Below are 11,310 nucleotides of genomic sequence, written 5' to 3'. Positions count from 1 at the left end.
CCCTCTCCAGCCCCTCCCCGGCCTCCCTCCCCGGCCTCCCTCTCCAGCCCCTCCCTGGCGTCCACCTCACCTGTAACATGTAGTATGATGACTCTGCTGTTTCTCTGGTGTCCATACAAATGCCACAGGTACAGCCCGGCGTGGTTGTCCTGGGCGGCCCTGACCACCAGCTGGGCCTGGCCCCCCTGGACCTGGAGCTGCCACTCGCCCCGGGAGAAGTGCCCAGGGGTGTCCTCACTGAAGACGGTCCTGTTCACCCCATGGGTGCTCAGCTGGATGGTGATGTGGGTGATTGGGTTGGAGAGGTTGCAGGTCATCACCGCGCGCTGACCCCTGGCCACGGAGACCACGCCCTCGGTGCACACGGGGTCATCCCGACCTGGGGGGGTCCCGTGTGTCAGGGCCTCCTGGGGCCGCTGTGGGCTCCACATCACACAGATGGGCGGGAGGCGGGCCGTGCCGGTATCCGCTGTTCACCCCAGAGCCCGGTCTGCCTGGCCCGGCCCGGCCGGCTCTGGGCTGTGGGGATGCTGCGGCCGCTGGATGGCCCCGGCCCGTGCAGAGCAAAGGCTCCCAACAGAGCCCGACCCCCAGCCCGCAGACACGCGTCTCCGCGGCCCACCGATGTGCTGGGGTCCTCATGGCGCTCTCCACGGCTCTCTCTGCCGTCCCCAGGGCACGCAGCTGCCGATATCCACTACTCCCCGACAGGGCCCAGGCCGGTCTGCCCTGGTCCCCCCACAGCGCCCAGGGAGGGACCCCAAACTTACTTCCGCTCTGAGTGTTCAGTGAGGCGGCCAGCAGCAGGAGCACCCCGAGCACCCGGGAACAGCAGCCAGGGACCGCCGGGCAGCTGGTCATCGTGATGGGGCTCGGGCCACCAGGCCCTCGATGTCCGCTCAGGGACGCTGCCTGCAGGGACGCCTCCTGTCGGTCGAGGGTCAGGCAGCCTCGGCTGACCTTTTCACGGCCCATCACGGCCCGGGGCCTGGGCCTCGGGCTCCCCACTCTCCACCCTGTCCCCCAATATGGCGCCGGTCGGTGGTGTGGGGCCGCCGGGCACTGGCTCACGCCATCGAGCCAGCTACGCAGGAGGCTGAGGGCATGAGGTCACGGTTGGAAGCCAGCTCAAGGTCACGGTCGGAAGCCAGCTCACGCGACAAGGTCCGGCAGACTCCACCTCCCAGGCTGGCCTGGAGGGCGGCTCCGGACCAGACGGGTACTGACATCACAGCCAGCGCGGGGCACCGTGCCCCGGCTCCCCTGCCGTGTGTACAGGAGGCAGGAAGACGGACCAGGCTGCTTGGCCAGGCCGCGTCTCAAGCAGCACAGAACAGTGATGGAGACCAGGAGGAAGCCAGAGAGCCCATCTCACGGCAGCAAGAGAGCTGGGGCTTCGGGGCCGGGCCGTGGGCTTGTCCTGAAGCTCCACACTGACGTAGGCAAAGCTGCGCCCAGCTGCTGCCTGGGGAGCAGCGTCATGTGACAGAGGATTGTCCCTGTGGTCTGTGGTCACGTGTCCCCGTGTCCTGTGGTCATGTGTCCCTGTGTCTCTGCGGTCTGTGGTCATGTGTCCCTGTGTCCCCGTGTCCTGTGGTCACGTGTCCCCGTGTCCTGTGGTCACGTGTCCCCGTGTCCTGTGGTCATGTGTCCCTGTGGTGTGGTCACACGTACCTGTGGTCTGGTGATCACATGTCCCCGTGTCCTGTGGTCATGTGTCCCCGTGTCCTGTGGTCACGTGTCCCCGTGTCCTGTGGTCACATGTCCCCGTGTCCTGTGGCCATGAGTCATTGTGTCCTGTGGTTTGTGGTCACATGTCCCTGTGTCCTGTGGTCACGTGTTCCTGTGTCCTGTGGTCATGTGTCCCTGTGGCCTATGGTCACATGTCCCTGTGGTCTGTGGTCATGTATCCCCATGTTTTGTGATCTGTGGTCACTTGTCCCTATGTCCTGTAGTCTGTGGTCATGTGTCCCTGTGTCCTGTAGTCTGTGGTCATGTGTCCCTGTGTCCTGTGGTCACGTGTCCCTGTGTCCTGTGGTCATGTGTCCCTGTGTCCTGTGGTCACGTGTCCCCATGTCCTGTGGTCACGTGTCCCCGTGTCCTGTGGTCACATGTCCCCGTGTCCTGTGGTCATGTGTCCCTGTGGTGTGGTCACACGTACCTGTGGTCTGTCGTCACATGTCCCTGTGTCCTGTGTCCTGTGGTCACGTGTCCCCGTGTGCTGTGGTCACGTGTCCCCGTGTGCTGTGGTCACATGTCCCCGTGTCCCCGTGTCCTGTGGTCACGTGTCCCCGTGTGCTGTGGTCACGTGTCCCCGTGTCCTGTGGTCACGTGTCCCTGTGTCCTGTGGTCACGTGTCCCCATGTCCTGTGGTCATGTGTCCCTGTGGTCTGTGGTCACATGTCCCTGTGGTCTGTGCTCACGTGTCCCCGTGTCCTGTGGTCATGTGTCCCTGTGGTCTGTCGTCATGTGTCCCTGTGGTCTGTGGTCACGTGTCCCCGTGTGCTGTGGTCACGTGTCCCCGTGTCCTGTGGTCACGTGTCCCCACGGCCGTGGGCACGTGTCCCCATGTGCTGTGGTCATGTGTCCCCGTGTGCTGTGGTCACATGTCCCCATGTGCTGTGGTCACGTGTCCCCGTGTCCTGTGGTCACGTGTCCCCACGGCCGTGGGCACGTGTCCCTGTTCCCCGGGACACTGACACGCCGCCTTCAGCCCCCGGGCAGCTGGTGGCTGTGGGAGCTACTTTCCTCCTCACGCCTGCCGTCACGCACGTCCCAGACGCAGGCCGCCATTCTCATGGCACTGTCTGTCTGTCTGTCTTGTCCTTTCTGGTTTGAGGAAGCTGTGTTTTAAGGAAGCAAATGCTCGGCCCTCCCGCCGGCCTATCTGTTCTGTGGTGAATCCTCACTCTCCTCTTCTGCGGGGTGGGAGGGTGGAAATACTGCAATCGATTCTCTTGGTGTGTCTTTCCTTCAAAGTTCTAAGATTTTGGCTTAATTTCTTTTAAAATGTGTCCGAGACGTCCTGGGCTCTGGAGAATCCAATCTTTGTGATGACCATTTGTAGGTAGCCCGTGGCAGGGCCCACCTCCACCTTCTTCCTGAAGGAGGACTCACGCCCGGACGCGTGCATGCTTCCCAGGGCCTCCGCCTCCACCCGGGCCCGGCCCGACCCCGGCCCTGCCTCGGCCATCCCCTCCCCACATCCAGCTGGAGTGAGCGGCTTTGCCCTGGGAGCTCACACCTGCCGGGGAGGCTCTTCTCTGGGCTCCTCTTCCTTTCCATGCATCTGCTTTCCAGCCAGAACATCCGCTCATTCTGCTCTACTCTGAGAAGCAGGAATTTCTGATGGGCTGCTCAACCCTGCCAGGACCCACCCGGGCAACGTTGCCGAGCCGTGGCTTCTCGCTCGGCCCCTGACTATCTCCAGCATCAGCAGAAATAGTTCACCCATTGCTGGGAGCTTGCGTAAATGGCCAGCTCTGGTGAGGTGCGGCAACGCTCCTGAGGCTGAGATTTTCTAGCTAAGATCTTATCTCCCCGTCCTGATTTCGTGACACTGCCCCTACCACGGCACTTCTTCTAGGACACAAAATGTCCCCAGCAACCTCGGTGCCCATGGCTTCCATGCCGGGGGTCTCCAGGGACCAGGCCCTGCCACGCCCAAGGCCACCTGTGTCCTGTGCAGGGGAGGGCCCTGCCTGCCATCCTCCCCTCCCAGGAGGCCCAGCCTTGCTGGAAACACTCCTAGTGCCCAGCACAGCTGGGGGAGCCGGCCCTGCCCCAGAGCTCGGGGGCACCGGCCCGGCACGGGCAGCCTGGACCCCATTCTTGTCCCTAGTGCTGTGGTGCGGGTGTGTAGGATTCAGGGTGGACCAGAGCGAGGGCTAGTGCCCGTGTGAGGGGACGCAGCCGTCTGCCCACAGGGCCGTGTGTGTGTGTGTGTGTGTGTGTGTGTGTGTGAACCCAGGCCTGTGTGCAGGAACTGTGTGACACAGGCTCAGATCAGCTCTGTGCCCCACCCTGGGGTCTGCGGCCAGGAAGGGTGGGACCGACCCCTCATCCTGCTCATCCCGCTGCCTGGGCCCCTGGAGAGCGAGGCCCAGGCCTCAGGGGACACCGGACCTCCGAAGGCAGCCCCTCACCCGACTCCCGTGTGCCCAGCTTTCTAGTGCCTGTGGTGGCCCTGACCCTGCTCGTGCTCTGGGCCTGGCTGTGCGGCGGGAGGAGCCGGAGTGAGGAGCCTGTGCTGCTCAGCCGGAGGCCGTGCCCAGAATCCCCTCCCCAGGCCCCTCGCCCGGGGCGCACCCCCCCCCTCACACCCCTCCACTCACCTCCCCTCCAGCCGGCTCTCCAGCGTGTCTGTTGCCACCAGCTCCCAAGCCTGCCCAGCCCAGAGGAAGACCAGAAGAGGAAGACGAAGGCGGGAGGCAGGCCCGGGCAGGTCCGGCCCATCCGGGAAGCTGGTGGAATTCCAGGAACAGCCGGTGTCCACAGAGAAGTGCCACGACTTTTCCTAATGGTTTGCTCGTTATGCATTTTAATTAGAAGTTGTGCATTAGCTGTTTACTCACAGGAAACAGGAGTTTCATAGGGAGTCAGTCCATAGCTGGGTTGGTCCTTGCTCGCAGACTCAAGGATTGCTCCTCAGGAAGGCCAGTAGATTCACTCCCTACTGGGGTCAGGGCAAGCAGGACACGGTCATGCAGGGGACACGGTCAGCAGGACCCGCCCTGTGCTGGGGACAGGCAGGGGACACGGTCAGCAGGACCCGCCCTGTGCTGGGGACAGGCAGGGGACATGGTCAGCAGGACCCGCCCTGTGCTGGGGACAGGCAGGGGACATGGTCAGCAGGACCCGCCCTGTGCTGGGGACAGGCAGGGGACACGGTCAGCAGGACCCGCCCTGTGCTGGGGACAGGCAGGGGACACGGTCAGCAGGACCCGCCCTGTGCTGGGGACAGGCAGGGGACACGGTCAGCAGGACTGGCTGTGTGCTGGGGACAGGCAGGGGACACGGTCAGCAGGACCCGCCCTGTGCTGGGGACAGGCAGGGGACACGGTCAGCAGGACCCGCCCTGTGCTGGGGACAGGCAGGGGACACGGTCAGCAGGACTGGCTGTGTGCTGGGGACAGGCAGGGGACACGGTCAGCAGGACCCACCCTGTGCTGGGGACAGGCAGGGGACACGGTCAGCAGGACTGGCTGTGCACTGGGGACAGGCAGGGGACATGGTCAGCAGGACTGGCTGTGTGCTGGGGACAGGCAGGGGACACGGTCAGCAGGACTGGCTGTGCGCTGGGGACAGGCAGGGGACATGGTCAGCAGGACCCACCGTGTGCTGGGGACAGGCAGGGGACACGGTCAGCAGGACTGGCTGTGCACTGGGGACAGGCAGGGGACATGGTCAGCAGGACTGGCTGTGCACTGGGGACAGGCCACACAGTGAAGGAAAGACCTGGGCTTTGGGCGGGAGCCTGGGCCCTGGGCCTGGCTGTGTGATATGAGGAACTATTCCTTCGGGACACTTCTTGGCAGGGTGGGCCACTTGTAGCTTTAAGTTTATAACAAACAAAAGGATGGGCGTTTATTGCAACACAGCCTGGCAGGAATATGCTTTGGGGAATGAAGAGCGATGGCCTGAAGCGGGACTGACACTGTCATCCAGTCTTGCGTTTGGAGTCATTCTGCAGAAAGCAGGCCAATGGGTGGAAGTCACTGTGTGCCGGCAAGTGGTTCAAGGTACAACAAGAGCCAAGGGCTGTGGTAAGCACGGGTGTCCATGCCTCAGAAGAGAAGTTTGAAGAGGACTTAATTTAAGTGTAATGAATCCTCAGGCTGCTCCGGAGGCTTCTGGCACACGGGAATGAGCAGCAGACATAAGCAAGCTAACCGGGCCCTGCCAGTCATGCTGAAGACAGGAATGGTCTGGCCTTCGAAGACCCAACAGGGCATGATTTGGCCAGGGGGCTGCTCCTACTGGGGCCATCTCCAAGGGATGAGTACCCAGGACAAGCTGCTGGCCGTGTCCAGCCACAGTCCCTTTTCAGCTTCAGACTTGTCAAACTGGAACAACACAGTCACTACCTATGGCGAGGTCCTCAGAATACGACTGGGTTATTTACAGATGCACAAACGCTGTTGAACATCTTACTTTTGGAAGATGAATACAACGTGTAAAAGACAAAGGATTAGGCGTGGTGCCTCCGGGATGAGCGCCTGGTGATGTCTCTCACCGACGGTGTCACCATGGTGCAGCCAGTGGGAACCCTAGCCACAGACGCAGGAAGTTCCAAGACAGACCACCGTGCGGGCATCTCCGGAAGGTGCCCAGAGGGGCCCGAATACGACTCAAGATGAGGATGATTCTAAGAGACAGTTTCTCTATGAGGTTGCTATGGACCCGGTGAGTGTCGGCTGATGCCCACAGGGGCCGCCATTCCCAGAGACAAAGCAACGCCATGAAGTGGAGCAGGAGTCCTAACACCAGGGGGCAACGCATAAATCACAGCGAGAGACCCCGAAATTCCCAAACGACCACGGCAACAGCCACTCTCAGAAGCCAACAGCTCACCGGGCGCCGGTGGCTCACGCCTGTCATCCCAGCTACTCAGGCAGCTGAGATCTGAGGATCACAGTTTGAAGCCAGCCCGGGCAGGAAAGTCTGAAAAACTAGAAAAAAACTAGAAAAACTCAGAAAAAACTAGAAGTGGTACTGTGGCTCAAGTGGTAGTCTTAAGCTCAGAGACAGCACCCAGGGCCTGAGTTAAAGCCCTAGAACTTGCAAAAAACAAACAAACAACCCCCCCCCCACAAAACCCAAAAAACAAAAAAAGATCCAACCATGTGTTGTCTCCAAGAAATGTGTGTCACAAAGACAGACACAAATTCTGGGTGAAGTGATAGAAATAAATCTTTTTAACAAATGTATCCTGCAAGAAAGCAGAAATTGCCAAACTGTTGCCTGAAATATATATACACCAAACAATGGAGCACCTGAACATGCCGGACAGACACTCTTAGACTTAGACTTGCAGAATTGGATAGATCTTAACACAATAGTGGGATGCTCTAAATTAGCCCTGCTCTCACCCACGAACAGGTCAACAAAGGATCAGCAAAGAAGCCTTTGAATGAATGAATACCATGAACCAAATGGACTGAATACACATCTATGGAGTATTTCATCCAACAGCCACACAATTCTCATTCTCCTTGGGATCCCACAGAACCTTGTCCAAAATAGATCATGTCTGTGGACATTCAACAAGCCTGAGTAAATACAAAAGGATTAGGATAATTCCTAATATCCTATCTGATCACAATGGAAACAAACTAGATCTCAACAACAAAATATACTGCAGAAAACATTCAACCACATGGAGTATGAACTCTACACTGTTGAACGGCAGGTGGGTCACTGGAGAAACAAAGCCCCATCTCGTTCCTCGGTGGTGTTTATGACCTCGATGGATCAATGGACAGTGCCGGTCATGGAAAGGCGGGTGCACCTGTGTGCTGTGCCCACACACAGAACAGCTGCGGGATGCACTCACTCCCGCTGTCTGGGGGCAAGTCACACGACGCAGGGGTCCCCCAAACTTGCTGCTGTTTTCATTCCAAAGACAAGCGGAGCTGGGTGTGGACACCGTGTGACATGAGGAGCTGAGATCTGAGGATGGAAGCCAGCCGGGCAGGAACGTCTGTGAGGTTCTTATCTCCAATAAATTATCAAAAAAGCTACAAGTGGAGCCATGGCTCAAGTCGCAGAGCACTAGACTTGAGCAAAAGCAGCTCAGGACACCCAAGCCCCAAGTTCAAGCCCCAGGACTGACAACAAACAAACCCCAAAACAAAACACCAAAGTTCTAATCAAGATGGCAGTGAGGCCGTCACTCGAATCGCTCTAGCTCTCTAATCAGAGACTTGGGGCTCTAACATACACTTCTCCCCAAGACTGACAACAAGAAAAGCAGAAACTGACCACCAAAAAGAACAAAGAGCATCGTATCCCCAGCACACACGGGATGGAAAGCTGCGAAGCACTCCCTCCACCCCAGTGCTGCGCCTGCAGCCCCAGGCCGCCTGGACCAAGGGGCCAGCCTGGGGGACGGCTGGGGCAATCTCCCGCTGCCCTGCAGGACCCCGCCCCCTCCGAGCCCCACGCCTGTCCCAACCCAGGGCTGGGAGGGGACGGCCTCCCATTAGGGCAGAGTGGGAACCTGGCCCTCCCCCACACCCAGACAAGGTCAGGACCTGGAGCACAGCTCCCAGCCCCTCTGGGAACAGACGCCATGGCAAGACTCAGGCCAGGATGAGCACCTCCCCCCCCCCCCCCCCGTGACTAGCAGGAATCTGCCGACCTACCCCAGACACTCAACTGCTGTGTGCCACATAACAGGAACCTACTAGCAGGCGTAAACCTAGGCCAGAACGCCAGGACACCCTGCAGAGCACAGAGCCCCAACCACTGACCAGGACACATTACACTATCAACACCCCTAGAGCTGAAGATTGCCAAATGCAAAACTGACAGAGATCATCCAGTGACTCACACTCCACCACCACCCCTCAGCACAGCCAGGACGGCCTCCACAATCCCCGGACCCAAACGTGTAAATCACAATGAAAGATAAGATTCACAAACAAGCAAGACAACAAACCAAGTCCAAAAGCCAACAATAATCCAGGGAAAGATCTCAGTGAGAGCGAGGGAGAAGAGAGGAAAACCAAAGAACCATCAAAGAAACCCTGCGAGAATAAAAGGAGTTACCCAAAAACAAACAGAGGAGTGGAAGGAGGAAATGACAAAGGACATACAACTCACCCAAAAAGACATAGAGAGAAAAACGGAAACACTACACACCTCTTTAAGTGACAAAACTAACACCATGAGAACTGACCTCAACAAAGCACTTGGAAGCATAAAAGTTTCAATTTCCCTATTTCAAACCACAGTTGAATGCCAAAGCAACAGAATAAGTGAAATGGAAAACAGTATCAGTAGTTGAGGATAAAACAGAAGAATTAGAACAAAAAAATCAAAGAAAGGCAAAAAAAAAAAAAAAAAGAACACACTTGGAACACACCAAAGCGGAAGCCAAGAACTGGCAGACTCAGACAAAAGATCAAATTTACACATAGTCGGGATCAATGAGGGGGAAGAAATAAAAACTAAAGGTATTGAAAACCTATTCAAGGGCTGGGAAGGTGGCTCAGTGGTAGAGCGCTTGCCTTGCATGCTCAAGGCCCTGGGTTCGATTCCTCAGCAACACATAAGCAAAAAGAAAAAAGCCGGAAGTGGCGCTGTGGCTCAAGTGGTAGAGTGCTAGCCTTGAGCTGAAGAGCTGAGGGACAGCACCCAGGCCCAGAGTTCAGGCCCCATGACTGGACCTCCCCCCCAAAAAAAGAAAATCTATTCAATAGAACAATAACAGAAAATGTCCCCAATCTTAAGAGAGAAAACTCACCCACCCAAGAGAGGCATACAGAACTCCCAGTCAACAGGATCCAAGAAGAAATACTTCTAGACACATCGTAGTGAAAACACTGGACTTAAAAAACAAGGAATTAATTTTACATGCAGCAAGATCAAAGAAGGAGTTGTATTACAATGGAAGGAAGATCAGAATTATTGCCAATCTCTCCACACAAACTCAATGCAAGGAGAGCCTAGAACGATATCATTCAAGTCCCAAAGACCAACAACTGCCAACCCAAACTGAGCGTGAAGTTCTCATTCACAAGAGACAGGGAAACTAAAACCTTCCATGACAAACACAAACTAAAGGAATTGATGAGCACTAACCCAGCATTACAAAGAATACTAAGGGGAAGCAATCAAACGAAGGGAACAATCAAAGTCAAGGAAACATTAGACAAAAATCACTGGAAGAGCAGTTTAAGTAAGAACAGGAAGGAAAGAAACAAAATACAGGAAATGAAGAAAATGGCAGGAAACACGACACATCTCTCCCTCATAACCCTGAACACTAATGTACCCAATTCCCCAGTCAAAAGAAAAGGGGCAGCAGATTGGATGAAAAGACAAATCCATCCACCTCTGTCTCCAAGAGACCCATCTCCCAGTCAAAGACAAAAACAAATTCTGAGTGAAGGGATGGGAAAAGACCTTTCATGCAAATGCATCCTGTAAGAAGGCAGGTATCTGGTAAAATAGAGTTTTCACTAAAATCAGTACAAAGAGACAAAGCAGCTCATTACATAGTAGTGAAGGGGATGATCACAGTGACCAACAAATCACAGTGGTCAGCATCCATGCACCAAACAACGGGGCACTTACATATGTGACACAAACACTTCTGAATTCACAGAACGGGACAGACCCCAACACAGTAATATTGGGAGATTTTAACACAGGTCAACCAGACAAGAGATAAGCAAAGAAGCTCTGAATTAAATGACAGCACAACCCAAATGGAGTTAGCAGACACCCAACAACAACCCAATCCACCTCCTTCTCAGCAGCCCATGGAACATTCTCCAAAACAGATCCTGTCCTAGTGCACGCAGGAGCACTGGTGTAACTCCTTGCGTCCTCTCTGACCTCAGTGTGATCAAACTACAACAGACCATATTGCAGAAAACACCCAAAACATGAAGACTGACTGAACAGCACACTACGGGATAACACACGGGTTAGAAGAAAAATTAGAACGTTCTTACAATTCAATGAAAATGAAAACACATCACAACAAAACCTCTGGGATAGGGCAAAGGCAGTGCTAAGAGGAAAGTTTATAGCCCTAAGTGCACACATTAAAAAAACAAACAGCTGGCCTGGGAAGGTGGCTCAGTGGCAGAGTGCTTGCCTTGCATGCACAAGGCCCTGGGTTCCATTCCTCAGCACCACATAAGCAAAAAGAAAAAAAAGCCGGAAGTGGCGCTGTGGCTCAAGTGGTAGAGCGCTAACCTTGAGCTGAAGAGCTGAGGGACAGCGCCCAGGCCCAGAGTTCAGGCCCCACGACCGGACCCCCAAAAAACCAAACAGCTCATGATGTGACTAAAACAAGAACAAACGAAATCCCAAACTACTAGACTAAGAGAGATAGCGAAGATGAGGGCAGAAATTAATGACACAGAGACAAAAAAAACTATACAGAAAATCAATGACACAAAAAGCTGCTTTTTTGAAAAAATTAATAAAATTGACAGACCACAAGTGAGACTGATAGAGAAGAGATGAAGCCAGGTGCCGGTGGCTCAGGCCTGTCATCCTAGTTACTCAGGAGGCTGAGAGCTGAGGATCACGGTTCAAAGCCAGCCCAGGCAGGAAACTCTGTGAGACTCT

At 55.8% G+C, this 11,310-nt stretch overlaps 1 protein-coding gene across 1 annotated transcript in view; it reads right to left on the bottom strand.

The window, feature by feature from the left end:
* Positions 1-4,384, bottom strand: part of LOC105998385 — a 24,632-nt gene extending 20,248 nt beyond the window's left edge. The window contains exons 1-3 of the mRNA XM_013033082.1: positions 4,335-4,384; positions 771-912; positions 71-379 (exon numbers count right to left, since the gene is read on the bottom strand). Coding sequence (XP_012888536.1) covers positions 71-379; positions 771-861 — 400 coding nt within the window. The 5' untranslated portion in view covers positions 862-912; positions 4,335-4,384. The remainder of the gene's footprint in view (positions 1-70; positions 380-770; positions 913-4,334) is intronic.
* Positions 4,385-11,310: the final 6,926 nt, after the last annotated feature.

The sequence above is a fragment of the Dipodomys ordii genome, unplaced genomic scaffold (assembly GCF_000151885.1).
Source record: "Dipodomys ordii isolate 6190 unplaced genomic scaffold, Dord_2.0 Scaffold163, whole genome shotgun sequence".
NCBI classification, from domain to species: domain Eukaryota; kingdom Metazoa; phylum Chordata; class Mammalia; order Rodentia; family Heteromyidae; genus Dipodomys; species Dipodomys ordii.
The sequence above is the reverse complement of the archived record's forward strand: the minus strand, read 5'-3'. Positions and strand labels throughout refer to the sequence as shown.